We start from the raw sequence: 19,461 nt of genomic DNA on the forward strand, positions 1-19,461 counted from the left end.
AGCAACAAAGTTAATTCATGATATGCGCGGTCTTCTCTTTCCTTTATTGAAACTACTTCTAATGGAGTAATTATTTCCGATAGCAATACAAAAGGAAATTTGAAATGACAAAAACTAACATTTACATGACCAACCAAATTAAACCAATGGACAAATAAATGATTTTAAATTAATTTCTTTATGGGTTGGTCACTTCATTTTTTGTCATGGATACTAGTGTCTCAGCGTAGTCTTCTAGTTTTCATTCCTTTATTCATGAGTTTTTCATCTATAAGTTTAAACCAAATGACTGGATGATAAAATCCTGTGACCATAAAACTTGAAAACAATAAAATGTTCTCTCCGATTTCCTAAGATCGCGTCTAAGAAATATTTATAGATGATTAATATAATTAGTCAAACACAGATCCCAGAGAACATATATTAGTAATTACTTATCTTAGAAAGAGGAAAAAAAAACAGTACAAGGATATCACCTGGTCGAATTCAAAGAGTTGAAGTTTTATAATTCAACCAACGGTGGAAAAGAGAAACACACCACCACACGATCTAGTTGCCTGAATTAATCTTACCTTTAATTTGTGAGCCTCGTGCTGATAACGTGTTGTAAAATCAAGCTAAAAGAGTAATAATATGAAACAAGAAAGTAGACAAGAAATATAGTGAGCAAGAAAGAATTTTATACATCCTTCCAAGAATTGTTCAAGTGTACAACCATTACATTTAATCCTACTATTTATAGGAATACATTGAGAGGGTGTGTCATAAACATGAGTAATAACATTTGGGGGTTATAGAAATAAAGGGTGAGAGTAGTGGTCATGAAGCAATGAGAGTTACTTCTACAAGAGTTAGGAATATGGAGGAGGTGAGATTCTTATGTTTCAAATAAATTCTTTAGTCATGTGTCACAACCTATTTTGGGCCGTGATCACGCTAAGACTTGATCCCTACAAGCTTACCCCTTATCTCTAAGAAAATTCCATAGAGTTTTCTCCATACTAGAAGCATTTCACAATTTGTCACACCTTATAAAACATCAGTGACTTCTATATTATAAGACGAAAGACATAACCTTTCAAACATCACAAAATTCGAGCAAGATTCTAAAAGAGAAAGAAAACAACGTAATGTCATCGATAAATTTTACAAATAGCCACTTTTAGCTCCTCTAATTGTAAAATATCCACCATCATGGAGTTTCAAATTTCACAAGTAAAACTTCGTAATATGTCATAGAGTTTTGCTTTTGAATTTAAAATTCCATGACAATTTTTTAATTATAAGATCCGAAAAGTGACTAATAGACATTATTTCTATAATATTATCTACGGATAGAAAAAGAAGGGACTTGCAAAAGAAGTATGGGCTTACATGTCAGCCTTCTTCTTCTCTGCCTAATGTTTTTTTTTTTTTTTTTTTGCGTGGATTGCCCTTCATTTAGGGTGGTCTTTAATTTTTGTCCTTCAAATTGGTGGTCTTTAAGTTTTGTCACTCGCTTAATACCCCGAGGTTGTGGACTCGAATCCCAGCTCAGTAAAAAAAAATGGCAAGGCAAAATTTTCGCGAGGCAGAACCTATTTGGGCCTTAAGGCAGAATTTGTATGGGCACATGCAGAATTTGCATAGGTAAAAATTCTGCTTGTGCCATATTAATTCTGCCTGAAGGACAAAATTTAAAGACCACCATTTTGAGGGGTAAAAATTAAAAACCACTCTCAGCTAAGGGTAATCCTGCAAATTGCCCCCTAATGGTAAATCTGGGGCCCATTATGTCATAAGATTATTGGGCTAGTCACATACTCACATTAACTAGTGTGATCCCTAATATCAACCTTATTAGCCCATGGACTAGCCCATAACAAAGCGCAGGGCCAGGGTTGAGCTAGCATTTTAAACTCTAAAAGCCCTTTAAAAGATGGATTGGGCTGGTAGCCCAAGTAAGCAAATTTGGGTTGGGCTGGGGCAGCTCTTTTTGACACATCTATTAAAATTGATTTGATCCGCTAAAAGCTTGCAAAATCGTAAATGGAAATGACTATTTTATTTTATTTATTCATACAAGTTCGGATAATATTTGATTGAATGAAAAAAATATTATGTTGAAGTTGAAACAAAGAGCATTTGGATGTTAGTATTATATTTGACATGAATTTCACTTATATTGAAACCAACATTTTAATGTTTCATTTAAAGTTCAAACGCTAATATTCTAGATTTGCAAATACTCATCACCACATAAATAATGCGCCTTTAAAAATATTGAAATTGTAGGTGTTATTAACTTTTAACTTACTCCTTTATAATATTTGCACCAAAGTACATGGATTTTACTATGGTAGTAACAAATTAAGGTGAAAATAAATATTTAAAGTCATTTTTAGAAAGACTAAAATGCTCGAAGAATGAAGGTGGAGTATAATGATCTCGTTGTTGTCACACCTCGAACCATGGCCTGGGCGTAACACGATACTCGGTGCCTGACTGCATGTGACCGACCATCCACATGGTTGGCTGAATCAACATGGGACATGGACTGATGCGGAATGTAATCTAAACATGCATGGCTTACATAAACATGACATCCAATAATCATAACTCTGAAAATAATAATATATCACGAATGCGGAGTTAGTATGAAAATATAATAAGTAATGAGCCAACACTGGCTATACGACTCTGAACATCTGACATAACATAACTAACTAGTCTAGTCTATGAAACTTCTGACATAAGTCTGAATGCTAAACTGTTTACCGGGATAAGGCCACCGACATACTTTAACTGCGTGACTGACAATAAATAAATAAAGATAAAATCCCGAATGAGAAAGGGCTCACCAATAGTTAATACGTGAAAAGTCCTAACGAGCTGATCCGTCGTCCTATAAATCTGCATCGTGAAATGCAGTCCCCCAGGCAAATAAAAAGGGTCGTCAGTACATTTGAATTGTACTGGTATGTAAAGCAACTGAATTAAATAAGCATGACATAAGAAATAATATAACTGAAACTGTATCTGTAAGCTAAACATGAACATGAGTATCATCTGAGATGAATATATATGTGTAACATGAGTAAAGCATTTTAAGTGGGAGAGTCTTAGTATAACCGACATGTAACCACCATGTATGTATATGGCGTCTGATCTCTGTCCGACCAGCTAAACCATCATGTACTTTGCCGGGGTACAAGACATGAACATGAACATGAATGGATTCAATAATCCGCAATGGGTAAACATAAAGGAATCGTCCTAACTGGGCGGAGCTATCCTTATCCTACACTAGCATATGTAGTTTCAGGCTATCTGAGTCTTCTCGATAATCTGTATAACTCCCAAAACATAAACATGAATATAATTGGCTTAGTAGTCCATGAATTACATAAACACGATTGTAAACATGATTCGTGCTTGTACTATAATATGAAGATATATATAATGTATAACTTTTATGAAAACATGGAATCATGTAGAAGTTCATGAAAATAAACATAAAAGTTCATATCTTGCATTTAAGAACCCATGTAATGCAAAGTATGAGTTTTCATGGATTATGAACAGATTCTTAATAACCAAAGTGGACTATTAAGAACACAAAACGAAGTAATAGTACAACATGGTATATCATGGCACATGCACTTAGGGTTATCATGAACATGGCTGGAAATCTTAGTTTTAGTGGAATTTCGTATAATCATGGAAGAACGTGGCGTGAGGAAGAACAATGTTGTTCCCACACGTAGATAGAAACCCTACATACCTGTAATGCTCCAGAACTTGTATTGAAGTCTGAACTTGGAGAAGAAATCCAAAAGCCTTAATCTTGAATCCCTTAGATGGGTTTTCTTGAAACCCTAGGTTGGGAACAATGAATTCTTATTTAGAAATCATGGATACATGTTAGAATTCACTTAAAAGGCTTGGAATAGGCTTACCTTGGTGTATGATATTGATGGGAGAAGAAAACCTTCTTGCTAGGGCTTGGGGGTATGAAAAAAAATAGAATAAAAGGCTGAAGTCCTGTATTTATACTATTCCCCGCGTTGGCCATTGTAGAGCACCAAATACGATCTGTACTTGATTATACGGTCACAAATACGGTCTGTACTTCAATGTACGGTTCGTATAACCCGATCATATTTCAATTGGCAAATTACTGAGATTTTTCCCAACAAGATTTACCGAAATACGGTCTGTATTTCATTATACGGCCAGAAGTACGGTGCGTATATAAATATACGGTCCGTGTAACTAGGCATAAAACCTGAACTTTACAGAACTGAAACAAATTTTAATCCTAACACTTCCCGTCTGGTTTTCTAAGTCCTAAATCATGAACGCAGCTTAGTTAAGAGGTACGAGGTGTTACAGTTGTACAAGAATAAGAGTGATATTCAAAATTGCAATAATTACAGGGGTATTAAACTACTAAGCCACACTATGAAAGTTTGGGAGAAGGTGATATAGATGAGGATGGGGAGGGAGGTGTCTGTTTCCGAGAATCAATTCGGATGATGTTAGAGAGATCAACTACCAAAGTCATTCATCTTCTAACGAGATTGTTGGAGCAGTATGGGAATAGGAATATAGAATTACATATGATGTTCATTGACTAAGAAAAGACACACGACAAAGTTTTACGGATGTTTTATGAAGATGCTTGGAGTCTAGAGGCGCATATGTGGCATATATTAGAGAGATTAAGCACATTTACTATGGAACGAGGACCCAAGTGAGAACTATGAGCGGCGACTCGGAGCACTTTCCAATTATGACGGGGTTGCACCAGAGATCAACTCTTAGCCCGTATTTTTTTGGCTTGTTGATGGATAAACTAACACGACATATTCAAGAGGAGGAACACATATGCCCAGTGAGGAGGTGTGGGAGCTTGACAATGATAAGTCTAAAAAAAGGTAGAGTTAGACAAAGGAAGAATTGGGGTGAAGTGATTAAACATGACATGACTCATTTTAAGCTCGCTAAGAACATGACCCTAGATAGAAAGTATGGAGGTCAACGATTAGGGTAGAGGGTTAGTAGACAGTGGGGCGATTTTCTTTTTACCGTGAAAGAGCATGGTTCTAGTTTAGTTCATCTTGTATGCTCTCTCTTCTACTTATCAGTATCAATATTATTATTCTATTACTGCCGTATTCTTCAAATTGTATTATTACTATTGTTTCTTTTGCTTGGGTTATCCTTATGATTTTATTGCAAGAACTTTTTTTTCCTATAGCATTTTTATCATAACTTTTACTGTTGCATTTGTCATACTAATGTTTTTTTTTCTTCAAAAACACTTTTCTTGAGCCAAGAGTTTATTGGAAACACCCTCCCTATCACACAAGGTAGGAATAAGGTTTGTGTACATCTCATCCTCTCCGGACCCACTATGTGAGATAATAATGGGTATGTTGTTGTTATTAGATGATAACAATGTTAATATAATTTTTTGCACATTAATAGTGTGATATAATAGTCAATGAACTAAATTGAAAACCATAAGGTTGCATTTGTACATACCTATCTATCAGTTAATCAAGAATTAATTAATGTATATTCCACCACATTAAATCTAATCCTAGTAAATTGAATTGATTTGCTATAACGTCCAATGTTTACCCCTAATTTCTATGGATGAAAAGTAGCAACTAATCTATAAAATTAATTGAAATTCACACAAACTGACCCGAACATCACAGGTATGACTTATTTTGATTGATCTAATGTAAACTCCGAATACTATATTCCAGAAAAACTGTACTCCCTTAGTTCATTTTTAGTTGTCACGTTCGCCTCTCGAGAGTCAAACTACAGGAATTTTGACTATTATTTTAAGATTTTTTTTCACATCTTAATATGAGAAGAATTGAAACTTATATTTTTTAAACAGTTTTTGAACATCCAAATTTTAGTTTTAAAATATCGAACTAAACCTATTCAATTTGATTATCGAGAAACGAAACGCAACAAGTATCGAAAACAACCTCTCTGTCCTAAAAAAGGTTGAGGTAAGGTCTGCATACATCCTACCTTCCTCAGACTTCACCTGTGGGTTTACACTGGGTTGTTGTTCTTGTTGTTTACGCGACAAGTAAAAGCGAAGTTGGAACCAATAAAGGATGTGGTGCAGCGGATGAGGCTGCCAGAGGTCTCGAGTTTGAATCCTGAGTATGAAAAAATCCTTAATAGGAAGCACTTCCCACAGAATGCAGCCCTACGTAGCTCAAATCCGAATATAGTCGGATTCCAATACAGATACCCACATCAAGCCGGAAAAAAAAAAAAACCGAAGTTGGAAGGGAGTAGTTGAACTCATCGACAAAAAGGATCCATCAAGTCCGACCCGACCCACATTTTGGTTCCCGGGCTCCGGTCTAAAGGTGCAAAATTTCTCCAGTAAACACGCAGCTGCCTCCTCCGCCGCTCGCTTTTTTTCCCCCCCTTCTCTTCTTCTGATGTGCGTATAACAACGCCGTCAATTTCAGGTACTAATTTCTCTTTAACTAAAATACCCAAAAGCCACTCTTAGTTTGTTTGCTCATTTTCTTCTTCTTCTTCTTCTTCTTCTTCTTCTTCTTCTTCTTCTTCTTCTTCATGTATTGCATAATATATTACTATTTAAATTACCACTCTTCTACATAATAATGACCCTTTATGTTTTTAGAGCTTCTAAATTCATTATACCCAAATCAAATCTCAATCATTTCACCATTTGTCTTTCTTTTTATTCATCTTTACAGCACTTTCAATACCCATCTCATATAAAAATCACAACTTTCAATACCCATAGATGTAATAATAATAATAATAATGTTGAAAATCCCTTTCAAGATTCAAATTTTCAGAATTTAGTTTTGAAAAAAAATCAAGAAAGGGAGGATTATTGTATTGATTCTTTAATTTATGATTCTGATTTATTGGTTAAGATTCTTAATTCAATTAGATATAGACCAAATGTTGCATTGAGATTATTTAGGTGGGTTGAAGTGCAAAAAGGGTTTAAGTATTCCGAGTTTTCGTTATGTACTATTCTTGATATTTTAATACAGAATGGTTGGATGAAATCTGCTTATTGGGTAGTAGAAAGAGTGATTAGTAGTAATATGGATAAAGTTGTTGATTTATTGGTTGATGGATATTTGAATTTGAAGGTATCTGTTGAAATACTCAATCTTTTATTAAGAGTATACACGAAAAAGAACGCGAATTTGGAGCAATGTTTGTTAGTTTTTGAGAAGATGTTGAGGAATGAAGTGTTGCCTGATGTGAAGAATTGTAATAGGATTTTGAGGAACTTAAGGGATAGGAATTTAGTTGCGAAATCGCGAGAAGTGTATAGGATGATGGGTGAGTATGGGATAAAGTCGACGATTATTACTTATAATACGATGTTGGATTCGTTTTGTAGAGAAGGCGAAGTACAACAGGCTTTGGATCTTTTATCGGAAATGCAGAGAAAGGAATGCTATCCGAATGATGTTACGTATAATATCTTGATTAACGGGTTGTCCAAGAAAGGAGAATTTGATCATGCTAAGGGTTTGATTGGAGAGATGTTGAATAAAGGATTGAAGGTTTCGGCTCATACGTATAACCCTTTAATTCACGGTTACTGTGCTAAGGGAATGATTGTCGAGGCATTAGGTCTTGGAGAAGAAATGGAGGTAAAAGGAGTTTCGCCTAATGTATCGACTTTTAATACGTTTATTTACGCACTTTGCCGGGAAGGGCAGGCAAGTGAAGCGAGGCACTGGTTTTCTGTCATGTTGAAGAAGAATTTGGCACCGGACGTAATCTCGTATAATACTTTGATTTACGGGTATTGTCGGTTGGGGCATACTAATGAGGGTTTTTCGTTATTACGTGATTTAAGGAGGAGGGGACTTTTTCCTACGGTAGTCACGTATAATATGATTATGGATGGACTCTGTAGAAAAGGTCATTTAGAGGATGCTAAGCAGCTGAAAAAAGAAATGATGAGATCCGGTATCTCCCCTGATGTATTTACTTACACTATTCTTGTTCATGGTTCGTACAAGGCAGGAAATTTACCGATGGCAAAAGAACTATTCGATGAGATGTTACAGAGGGGTTTGGAGCCAGACTGCATTGCTTACACAACTCGAATAGCAGGTGTACTGAGGCTGGGTGACATATTGAAGGCGTGCAAACTACAAGAGGAAATGTCAGCACAGGGATTCCCTCCAAATATAATTATCTACAATGTATTTGTCGATGGTATTGCGAAGCTCGGTAATCTAGAAGAAGCAACCGAGTTGTTACAGAAGATGGTTGGAGATGGCCTTATGCCTGACCACATAACATATACCAGTGTAATTCATGCATACCTAGAATTCGGGTATCTAAAAAAAGCCAGAGAGTTGTTCGATGAGATGATAAGCAAAGAGATCTCTCCAACAGTTGTAACATACACAGTGCTAATTCATGCACATGCTGGTAAAGGGAGGCTTGAACTTGCACATATGTATTTTTCAGAGATGCAACAGAAGAGCATTTTGCCAAATGTGATTACTTACAACGCACTGATAAATGGACTTTGCAAGTATAGAAGAGTAAACGAGGGTTACAGGTACTTTGCTGAGATGAAAGCAAGAGGAATTGTCCCTAATAAATATACCTACACCATTTTGATAAATGAGAACTGTGATTTGGGTAACTGGCAAGAGGTTTTTAGACTGTTCAAAGAAATGTTGGATAACGGAATCCAACCTGATTCTTTTACATACAGTGCGATGTTGAAAAATCTCGGCAAAGATTCTACATCACATGCCATAGAATACCTTGACTTTATACTTTTGGGTGATGAAGCTGATGAAGGCACTGCCGAAGCAGAGAGTTGAACAATTCGTGAATAGCCACTGGGATTCTTGGTTGACTGGCTTTCAGTTCTTGATATTTGGTCTAAAGGTGTTACACCATGAGCTTCAGACCGACATCTCTGTAAAAGCTGCTGGTATGTGTCTGTTATACGTGATCATGACCTGTTAATTATTGGGCTTTTTTCATTTTTGGCCCGTTCGCCAAAATTAATTACGGGCGCTAGCCAAAATATTCAAACCTATACACTGATTATGCATATTTACATATATATATTGTATGTATATTATATGTGTACAATATGTAATGTACATAACCTATACATTTACTGCTATTTTGTAATTTAGATCACCGAAAGATATTGGACTGTAATTATTTCTTAATTTTCGTCATTGTTCTTCACCATGCATTTACAACTTTAATATGACTTTTATTAGGTGGAGCAGATAGAGCCTGTCATGGTTCATTTTGGATTTGGACCTACTTCCTGTATTTGGTGTAAGATCGCTGAACCTACTTTGCCTTTCTGTTCAAATTAATGCATGGATCTCTGAATAAAATTTTCATTCTTGTCTCTCTCCTCTAATAAGTGGCTCTTCGTTTTCCCTTTTCTTACTTTTGTTCCCTCTGTTTCCTTTCCGATATTTTGACGCAATTTCATATGCATACAAGCCTAATAATCTGCTACATTGTCATGGATGAGTCAGTGTTGTCAAAGGCGCGCTTAAGCCCTGAAGCGAGGCTCAAAACATGTTGAGCGCTTTGCCTCGCTTTATGTGCGCTTCAGTGTCATCGTCATGGCTCTAAGACATACTTTTCCTTGCCATTGAGCCTCTCTTGAAGAGCTGACACTAGATGATTGATATTTCACTTTATTGTAATGTTTTTACAATTTCTTTGTCCATATATTTGTTATTCATGCTTACTATTATTAGTCTTGGACTAAACATACATATATTTGTAATTTTTCACCATTGCGCTTTTTTTAACTAAAGCCCACGCTTTATTTGCGCTTTGCACTTAAAGCCCCAGCTAACCTTAGAGCTTTTTTGCGCTTTTCGCTTTTGATAACACTGGGATGAGTATCTGCTCTTAAACCTTCTTTCGAAGGAAATTAAAACCATGATGCTAGATATTGGAGCCAAAAAATTTCAGTTTTTTCTCGTTAAATTCACCTCCTGTTTTTTTCCTTTACAGTGAAAACACAAAAGTCTATGCAGCTTACCAGATAACACGATGCTCTATTGCAGGTTAGTGATATTTAATTTCGGTTGAGGGTCTCTCTAGTTATATCAAGTTTCCATTTCTTTGGTTTTTCCTCACATTTGTGTTCAGTTATTGGTCTGTCTTCTTGTTTAACAATTCTAGTTTTTGGAAACACTAAGGGGTCGTTTCGTACGAAGACAAATAATGCAGAGATTAGTAATGCAAAGATTGTAATGTTGGGATTATTTTTTAGCAAGTGTTTGGTTCATTGTTTTAAATATTAGTTAAACAATGTATAATCTAAGCTTGTGTTTGGTTTAAAACTGTACAAAATCTTCTTTACAATTATACCCTTGAATATTTGTGGGATTTTGTATTTCATTTAATTGTATGAGCTATTTGACTACTGCACAAAAATTGTAGTATTATTTTTTTGTGGGATCTATTTCATGTAACTAGCTAAGAGAACAATTTTCTCACTATGTTTGTTAGCTTTCTTTTAAAAAAAAAAAAAAACCGTAGTTGAAGACAAAAGTACCGAACTTTAAAGAAAATTTGCTCAATTACCAAGTAGATGAAAGCTACCTTATTTAACTTATTTTTCTGGTATGAGCATATACTAGAAAAAACCTCCATTGCCATCAGTTCTCGGCTTCTGAAAGAGCAATCAAGAGCAAAAGATGGCAATGGTTACTAGAGGTAATAATAATAAATATTTAACTTGGCTTCAATTCAAATATAAGCTCTACAAATATTTCTGTAAGTTAATCTGATTCATAAAGGACACCTTATTAACCTAAAGAAGGGTTTGACGGGTAGTTTAGTCATTTTAGCGGTCTTATCCATGTATAGTTAAACCTGGGATAAGTAATCCCTTGGTTTCTTCGGTATTAGATAAGCTCTCCTATGGTGTATAAGTTGCCCATGTATTAGGTATGATTAAATTGAATTGAGTAACCAAACAATGTATTGGATGGACTAAATTTTAATACAAGGACTATTTTGATTAGTGCAGCCTACTAAACGACCCCTAAAGCTATCTGGTAGGACTTGTAAAAGTATTACAGTCAAGCTGGGATTGACATGTAAGGTCTTGGTGCACCTAAGATACTTAAAAAATTTATGTGAAACACAGCGTTTTTTGGCTTTTTTGAAGAGCATCTTTCTATAATCTGTACTTATAGGGCCTTTTTACGTCTAGTTCCTATATAAACTGATGGCAAGTATCTATCCTCCAAAAAGTTACATATAAGGATGGAAAGTGTTTTCTTTTGTTATAGAAGATAGTAGTCCGATAAGAAGCTGCCGTGTTCAGAGGGATGTGGAGCTTGAGCTGTGATTCTGAAGGAAACTGTGTTGGCTAGTCCTTTCGCATAAACCCTTTCAATCTGACCTTAAAGATACTCTGGAGAGGAAAAACAATAAAATGGATATAGTTTGCAATTATATGATGATCCAATGAAAATTTGATTACTCTTGCCTTAGAAAATGAATTCATCTCTTATAGAAAGGTGTCATTCTTTTTGGGACTGACTAAGAAGGAAAGAGTGTCACGCAGATTGCGGCAGCGAGAGTGTGTGGACAGGAGATACCATTTTGTATTAGTCGATTCAGAAATATTGGACAAATGTGACAGTTTAGATAATTAGGATATAGATTGGATGTGAACTGGATGATCATTCCAATCATAAGTAGACCATTGTTCTATATCTAAAGATGAGAAGTGTCTCTTCTGATTTCTATCACACTGCATATTTTCCTGTATTTGCTGCTTTATTGTAAAGCTAGATACCTTATTTACTATGAGTTGTTTAGTCATTGTTTTCCTTACAACAATCTTGGTTTTATCCAAGCTGCTTAAAGGTGTCTGGGAGTGATTTATGCCGCCTTCTGTCACCTCTCAACCAGTGAACATTCTTAAGAATGCGGTGACGTGCATATTCTTGAAAATTACCCTTTCTATTTGTAAGAGATTTTTGAAAAATTACTTTTGGTACTTCATGTAATTTTTTTCTTCATTTAATGAAATCTGAGGAAGTCTTTGCGGTATCCTTCTGTATTTAAGGTTAATTTACTTTTCAGTTCTACTACTACGATGTAGCTTTTGACACCTATCTGACCAAGTATCGTCAAATTGTCAGCTTAGTGGCACACAGAGCTCCCGTTCCTGAATATTTCTATGCAAATGTTAAAGCAAGGAATGCTAAATAAGCTGGAAGTCATTGGTGGATAAATGGTCGTTGAAAATGGTGCTACTCTGGTTGGATCTGCCATACAAATTCAATCCTTTTTTGAGAATGACAATTTCAATCCTTTAAAGCATGCTAATAGGTACTTCCTGAGACCTTTTAAAGTCTTAAGTTCTGTGGTACAGTTACCATCCTTTTTGTTGGGTGTGTTTGTTGGTTTATATGCTTCCCACTAGTTGGTGCTATGCCTGCCTTCTGAGTAAACTATCTCTATAGGGGTATGTTTTCAACTGCTGGTAAATGCTAAACTTAATCCATTCGCTGATAGTGTTGGGAGATGCTGTCTATAATTTTATCTTGAAAAGGCAGGTTTTTACTCCTTTTTTTTTCTTTTTTTTTTTTTTCTATTTTCAAATGTTTCTTGTTGGCCAAACTAAGTTGATGTGTCCTCCACTACTTTAGCATTTTATTATTTTTTTTGAATACTTAACCCAATTTAGCGTTTAGTTTCAAAGTTGTGCGAGCTGTCATGGCACTAAGCTTATGAGCCATGCAATGGAACTTTGGAAAAGAGTGAGAGAGTGTAAACTTAGGGACACCGAATGAGTAACATATCCAGTTTAGATTTATGCCTGGTAGACCGACAACAGAGGCTATATTCTTGCTAAGATAATTGAGGAAACTTATTTCTATATGGTATTTAATTGATATAGATAAAACGTATGATAGAGTGCCAAGAGAAGTCCTTTGGTGGGTGCTGAAGAAAGGAATTCATAGTAAATTTATAATTGCCAAAAGTGATATGTATGATGGAACAATCACTAGTATGAGAACAACAGTAGGGTATGCAAAGGAGTTCCAACAGCAGTGGGTTTACACCATAGATCAGTATTGAACCCAGTTGGATGAACTAACATAATATAAGATAAGGTTCCATGGTGTATCCTTTTTGCTGAGGGATCTTGTGCTAATTGACGAAACTAGCGAGTATGTCAATGAAAGCTTGAATGATAGAGCACTCTAGAGAAAAATATATATATATTTTTTTAGAAGAAGAGAAAAATAATTTTAGGATAAGTAGAAGTAAGATTGACTATATGCAATGCACTTTTAGTCAACATATAAGAAGAGTGAAGTTGGGGTGAAATAAGACGAGATTACAACAACATGCCTAGTGTATTCCCATAAGTGGGGTCTGGGGAGGGTAGAATGTACGCAGACCTTACCCCTACCTTTTGGGGTAGGGAGACTGTTTCTAGTAGACCCTCGACTCAAGAGAACAAAGCAAGATAAAAGGAAAAAGAAGCATGATATCAAGAAAAAATATGACAACAAAGTAGCAAGATAAAAGAAAAATAAGAGACATATAGTAGTACACCTTGAGAAAAAGAATCTACACAATTACTAACTAATACTACTAATAGGGAGAATACTTGGCTACCTACTATCTTAATCCTCGACCTCCACACTTTCCTTTCTAAGGTCATGTCCTCAGTACGCTGGAGCTGTTCATGTCTTGCCTAATCACCTCCCCCAGTTCTTCTTCGGTCTACCTCTACCTCTCCTAACTTTTGCTATAGCCAACCTCTCACACCTCCTTACTGGCGCATTCACACACCTCCTCTTCACATGCCCGAACCATCTCAATCTTGCTTCCCTCATCTTGTCTGCCACAGGAGCCATTTTCACCTTGCCCCGTATAACTTCATTCCTAACCATATCCATCCTAGTACACCCACACATCCACCTGAGCATCCTCATCTCCGCTACACTCATCTTCTGGACGTGAGTGTTCTTGACTGGCCAACATTCTGCACCATACAACAAAGTCAGTCTAACTATCACTTTGTAGAATTTACCTTTAAGCCTTGGTGACACATTCTTATCGCACAGTACCCCGAATGCGAGCCTCCATTTCACCCACCCCGCTCCAATACAATGAGCAACATCATCCTCAATCTCTCTGTCTCCTTGGATTATGGACCCAAGATACTTGAAACTATCTTTCTTAGGTAGGACTTGTGCATCGAGCTTCACTTCCACCTTCGCCTCTTGCGTCGCACCACTGAACTTGCACTTTAGATACTCTGTCTTAGTCCTGCTTAGCCTGAAATAAGACGAGATTGTTGTGCCTAAAATGCTAACATTTCAGAATAGGTTTAATGTTCCAGGAGAATGGTATGATAGATGAAGATGTTACACATTGAATTCAAAATAGGATTGAAATGGAGAAGTGCTTCCGGAATGTTATGTGGTAGAATGATAATCCACCAAGGTGAAAGACAAGTTCTATATAACATTATAAGACCAAAAAGGTTCTGTGGAAGTGAATATTGGGTCTCTAAACTCCAACAACAACTATGCCTTAGTCCCAAACAACTTAGGGTCGGCTATATGAATCTCAATTTCTTCATTTTTGTTCATTTCAAATCATCATCATGCTAAATAAAATAAAATTAAAAAATAATATATATTTTATATATATATATATATATATATATATATATATATATATATATGGGTTTTGCTAACCTACAACATGAAGGTTGTAGGATAGCAATGTACCCACTTCTTAATTCACAAAAATGACCCTGCCATCTCATTAAAATGGGAACTTTCAAGGATATTTTCGTCTTTCACCCAATAAATTCAATTGCCCCCAAATTCCATCTCTACAATTCATTTCTATTTTTGGCATTATCTTCTCTCCCGATCTGAGAAAGAGTTGCACTCGGACTTACTTTTTTTCGGTGTAATTTTTTAATTAGTTATATTCGTTCTTTGGATTTCCTGTGAATATCTTCCGATAGTGTCTCTGGTTCATACATCCACATGTTCTGAAATTCCGGTGGGTCGGCAACCTTGGGATTGTTTGTTTATGGGTTCTCTTCACAATTTGGTGCATGACTGGATCGAAGTATTCTTTTCAATTTTTGCTTTTGATCTAGGTTGGAATGTTGGATATATGTTTTATTGCAGTTGGTTGACTTCATTCTCTCGGAAGTTCCTAAAATTTTATTGCAATTCTCTCTCAAAATTACCTGAAACCAACGAATATTGCAAAATCTGCAATATAATCAAGGAATATGAAAATTTGTACCAGTTAACTAAGAAGGCTACAGTAATAGAGGTCTGAAAACCAAATAATGAGAAAAAGTGAAGAAAAGTATAACAGGCAATCACTTAGAAGTGCTTCAAAGCTGTGACTGAAGGGGAAAAAGAGACGTTGGAGGAGAAAGAAGAAGGTGCTCGGTGTGTTTAGAATTTCATTTTCTTGTAAGGACAAAAATATGCCTAAGTTTTAATGTGGTGACAGCAATAGCAGGGTCATTTTTGTGAATTAAAAAGTGGGTACATTGCTATCCTCCAACCTTCATGTTGTAGGTTAGCAAAACCCTATATATAAAAAAAAATTATAGTAATAATATTAGAAGTTCTCTAACAAGTCTAAAACCTCTCCTCAACTATTAGCTATCACCTATATGGATCTTTTTCTTCCATTGGGTCCTATCTTTAGCTTAGGCACAATGGAAGAAAAAGATCCATATAGGTGATAGCTACTGGATGAGGATATACACAAACTTGTGTCGCGATTATGTGGATGCAAATATGAATGTGCGATCATGCAAGATTAGAAAAGATCAAAAAATGTCCACATTAGGTAGAAGACACAAGTAACAAAATTTGAGGATAAGATGTGAGAAAGTTGTTGAGATGGTTTGGTCATATTCTACGTCAACCTCTAGATGTACTGGTTCATAAGTGTGAAACCAAGGTGAGTGAAGGTGCTAAAGAGGAGGTTGACCTAAAATTACATAGAAGGAAATTGTCTTGAAAAACCCACTCTCTTTGAATCCATGCAGATTTAATGAAAAATAGACCATAATGGAATACAAAATCTATATAGGTGATATGAATTAGGTGGGATTAAGTTTTAGTCATGTTAATACGTTTACTCTAGGTCCAATATTTTCTAGGAGTCTTGTACTCCCCTCAAAGATTTATAATCCAGTAGAAAAACTTTTTTTTTTTTTAAAGATATGGATTGAGATAAGCTTAAATATAACATGGACGATGAGGATCCATATAGTTGAATCTAATTTGCTTGGTTTTGAGGCGTAGTAGTAATTGTTGCTATTTAGTTTGGATGTGATTATTAAAACAACTTAAAACACCAGTGGTTCAAGAGTGGAGATAAAACAGGCCTTTTGAAGAATTTGAATGTTACATAGCATTCAGTGGGTCTTAAAGTATCTTCTCAGAAAAAAAGGAATAGTTAAAAGATATTGATAGTCCAGAGAGAAGGTTGCGATTACTAGGAAAGTGGACACATTTTGTGAGAATCCAAATAGAAAGCAGGATAAAAAGTTTGTGATTTTTTCCTTTGCACTTTGATCACTAAGTTTCTTGGTTTGTTTTTGGCACATTTGGAGTATGTATTTTAAAGTCACTTCCTATGTGGAACTGCCAAACCGTTGCATTTATTAAATATTTAGCTTTGTTTACTCCTCATTGCCCGTCTTTTTAAAAATATTTTTCTGGAAGGATGAAGATATGCTTCTTGTTGGATCAGATATGTGAAGCATACATTATTGGGAGAGGGAATATTTCAAATTTGCTTAATCCTTTTTTTGTTTGAACAGAAATTTGCTTAATCCTCTCAGGGGAAGATAAATTAAAAGGGATGAGAAGAATTTGGAATACAAGCAATCTAGCATTCAATTTAGCAATAGATATATGAAACCTCTATTGTGAGTGTGATGAATGTTGGACTGGAGTTATAAACTTATTTAAATAAGATCTCCTAATTTAGAATAAATGTAGGTTTTACGTTGAGATGCTTTGGACTGACTTATAGATGTCGTAATTGCATTTCTTCCTCTATCTATGGTTAGTGGATTTTCTTATTAATATTAGCGACGAGATCTATTATCACTTTTTGCATGTCCTCGAAAATTTAATGTAGGTGCGTGTTTCCCAATTTGTGGCCTACCATATTATCTGTTAGGTAAGTAGGCAAATGCTCTTTTCCATTATGAATAGCAATTGTGTGGCTGATCATTGTGGGTATAATGGTAGATGTCCGGGACCAAGTTATTATTTTTTCTTTTTCTGCTTTTGTGTTTCTCTCTGTGGTGGCAGATATAGGTGATTCGTGTAAACTGCAACATAGAGAGCCTTCCGAATTACCTAGACTGTGCAGCCGGGGGTGGGGGGTGGGGGGGGGGGGTGGAGGAGAACGCATAAATCATAATTTGAGTGTTGACACATGTTTCTGTATAATCTGTAGTGAACTGGTATATCTGTGATTTAATTGGTAAGTTGTGAACTTTGTGCTTTGTGTACGTTTCATACCTTTCCTGCTTTCAAGTAACTACCGCGCGCTGAAAGTATTTATGTGCCTGTTGAGAACACAGACCCTGATATCCACACTGTGTTTTTCGTTAACAGATACCGGGACAATTATCTTCCGCGTGTTGTGCCTGAGATGCAGCGGTAAATGGTCAAATGTGAGTTTTTGAGATCGTAGAGCAGGAGCAGAGACAAAAACACTAGGTGATTATTTCCCATCTGCCCTGCCCTGATACCTATGCTGGTGAGAGGTGGCAGGTACCCGGTGGAATGGTAGAGTGTGCAAGCTTGGCTCGGACACCACCATTGTCAAAAAGAATTTCACCTAAAGCAATACATTTGTGTACGAAATCTTGAATGGCGGAGGCCGATGGTTCGTCCTAGTACAAATGTATCACAATTTGATCTGCTATTCACTTGGAGGTAGAGCGCTGTATATTTGACCAAGCAAGGGGTTCATTTGCAGATGTTGAAGTATTGCAAAGCAAAATGTGAATTTCAGCATAATTCTGGAATTTGCAGCTTGGCTAATTTTGTTTGAATGAGAAAAGATGCAAGTTTTTTTATGTTCTCCAAGTCTGCTTGACCAAAATAGAACTTTCTGTATTTGTTTGTATTACTTACTTTAAATTAAAGAGCTGAAGTTGATTTTACTTGATCTCCCTCCCATCTCATAGCAAAAGGTAGTTTTTTTATGTTGTCTATATTAATTCAAAAAGCTTTCTATAGTGCGTCATGAATCTGGTTTAGTCAGGTCAGTGAATTTGGGACATGGAATGCATGATAAAAAAAAAGGTCATATTCAAAAGTGCTAATATAATGTAAGTTACTGTTTAGCTTTTCAGTTATTATACTACCATATACTCTTATTCAGCAAAGATGAACAAATCTATATATAATATATAGCTAGGCATAGACAATTCTATGTGACACCTCTCTATGGCTTCCATTGACATTTATCTTTTTTCTCCTTTTTTTGAACGCCTTTATGCTGAACTAGAAGAGAAAGGAGGGGATCAGAAATTGTTCAGGCTAGCCAAGGCGAGGGAGAGAAAGGCACGTGATGTGGTTCAAGTGAAGTGCATCAAGGACGAGCATGACAAAGTATTGGTAGAGGAGACTCTCATTAGACGGAGATGGCAGTCATACTTCTCCAAACTCTTAAATGAAGAAGGGGACAGAAACATTGTGTTGGGAGATTTAGAACATACAGGAAGGCGTCACGATTTTGGGTATTGCAGGAGTATTAAGGTTGAGGAGGTTAAGGTGCTGTTCGTAGGATGCGCAGGGGAAAAGCGACCGGACCTGACGAGATTCCTGGGGAATTTTGGAAGAGTGCGGGCCCGGCAGGTTTGGAGTGGCTGACTAGGTTGTTTAATGTCATCTTTAAGATGGCAATGATGCCTGAAGAATGGAGGTCGAGTGTAATGGTCCCTCTATACAAGAACAAGGGAGATATCCAGAGTTGCAACAACTATAGAGGTATCAAGCTGCTAAGCCATACTATAAAAGTGTGGGAAAGGGTGGTGGAGATGAGGGTGAGGAAAGGCGTGTCTATTTCAGAGAATCAGTTCGGATTCATACCGGGACGCTCAACTACAGAAGCCATCTATCTTGTGAGGAGACTGGTGGAGCAGTATAGGGAGAGGAAGAGGGACTTACACATGGTATTCATCGACCTAGAAAAGGCTTACGACAAAGTTCCAAGAGAGATCCTATGGAGATGCTTGGAGGCTAAAGGTGTACCTGTGGCGTACATTAGGGTGATCAAGGACATGTATGAGGGAGCCAAAACCAGGGTAAGGACAGTAGGAGGAGACTCAGAGCACTTTTCAGTTGTGATGGGGTTGTATCAAGGATCAGCTCT

At 36.3% G+C, this 19,461-nt stretch overlaps 1 protein-coding gene across 2 annotated transcripts; it reads left to right on the plus strand.

The window, feature by feature from the left end:
* The first annotated feature begins 6,359 nt into the window (after positions 1-6,359).
* LOC132641673 (pentatricopeptide repeat-containing protein At1g22960, mitochondrial) lies at positions 6,360-18,252 on the plus strand. Of its 2 annotated transcripts, XM_060358732.1 has the most exons (5): positions 6,360-8,983; positions 9,285-9,345; positions 10,045-10,097; positions 12,195-12,384; positions 17,694-18,252. In XM_060358732.1, the coding sequence occupies exon 1, from the start codon at positions 6,654-6,656 to the stop codon at positions 8,868-8,870; it is 2,217 nt and encodes a 738-aa protein (XP_060214715.1). In that variant the 5' UTR covers positions 6,360-6,653; the 3' UTR covers positions 8,871-8,983; positions 9,285-9,345; positions 10,045-10,097; positions 12,195-12,384; positions 17,694-18,252. The 2 variants fall into 2 exon arrangements, with proteins under 2 accessions (XP_060214715.1, XP_060214716.1); XM_060358733.1 differs by lacking the exon at positions 12,195-12,384.
* The last annotated feature ends 1,209 nt before the right edge of the window (positions 18,253-19,461 follow it).

Source organism: Lycium barbarum, chromosome 5 (assembly GCF_019175385.1).
Source record: "Lycium barbarum isolate Lr01 chromosome 5, ASM1917538v2, whole genome shotgun sequence".
NCBI lineage: Eukaryota > Viridiplantae > Streptophyta > Magnoliopsida > Solanales > Solanaceae > Lycium > Lycium barbarum.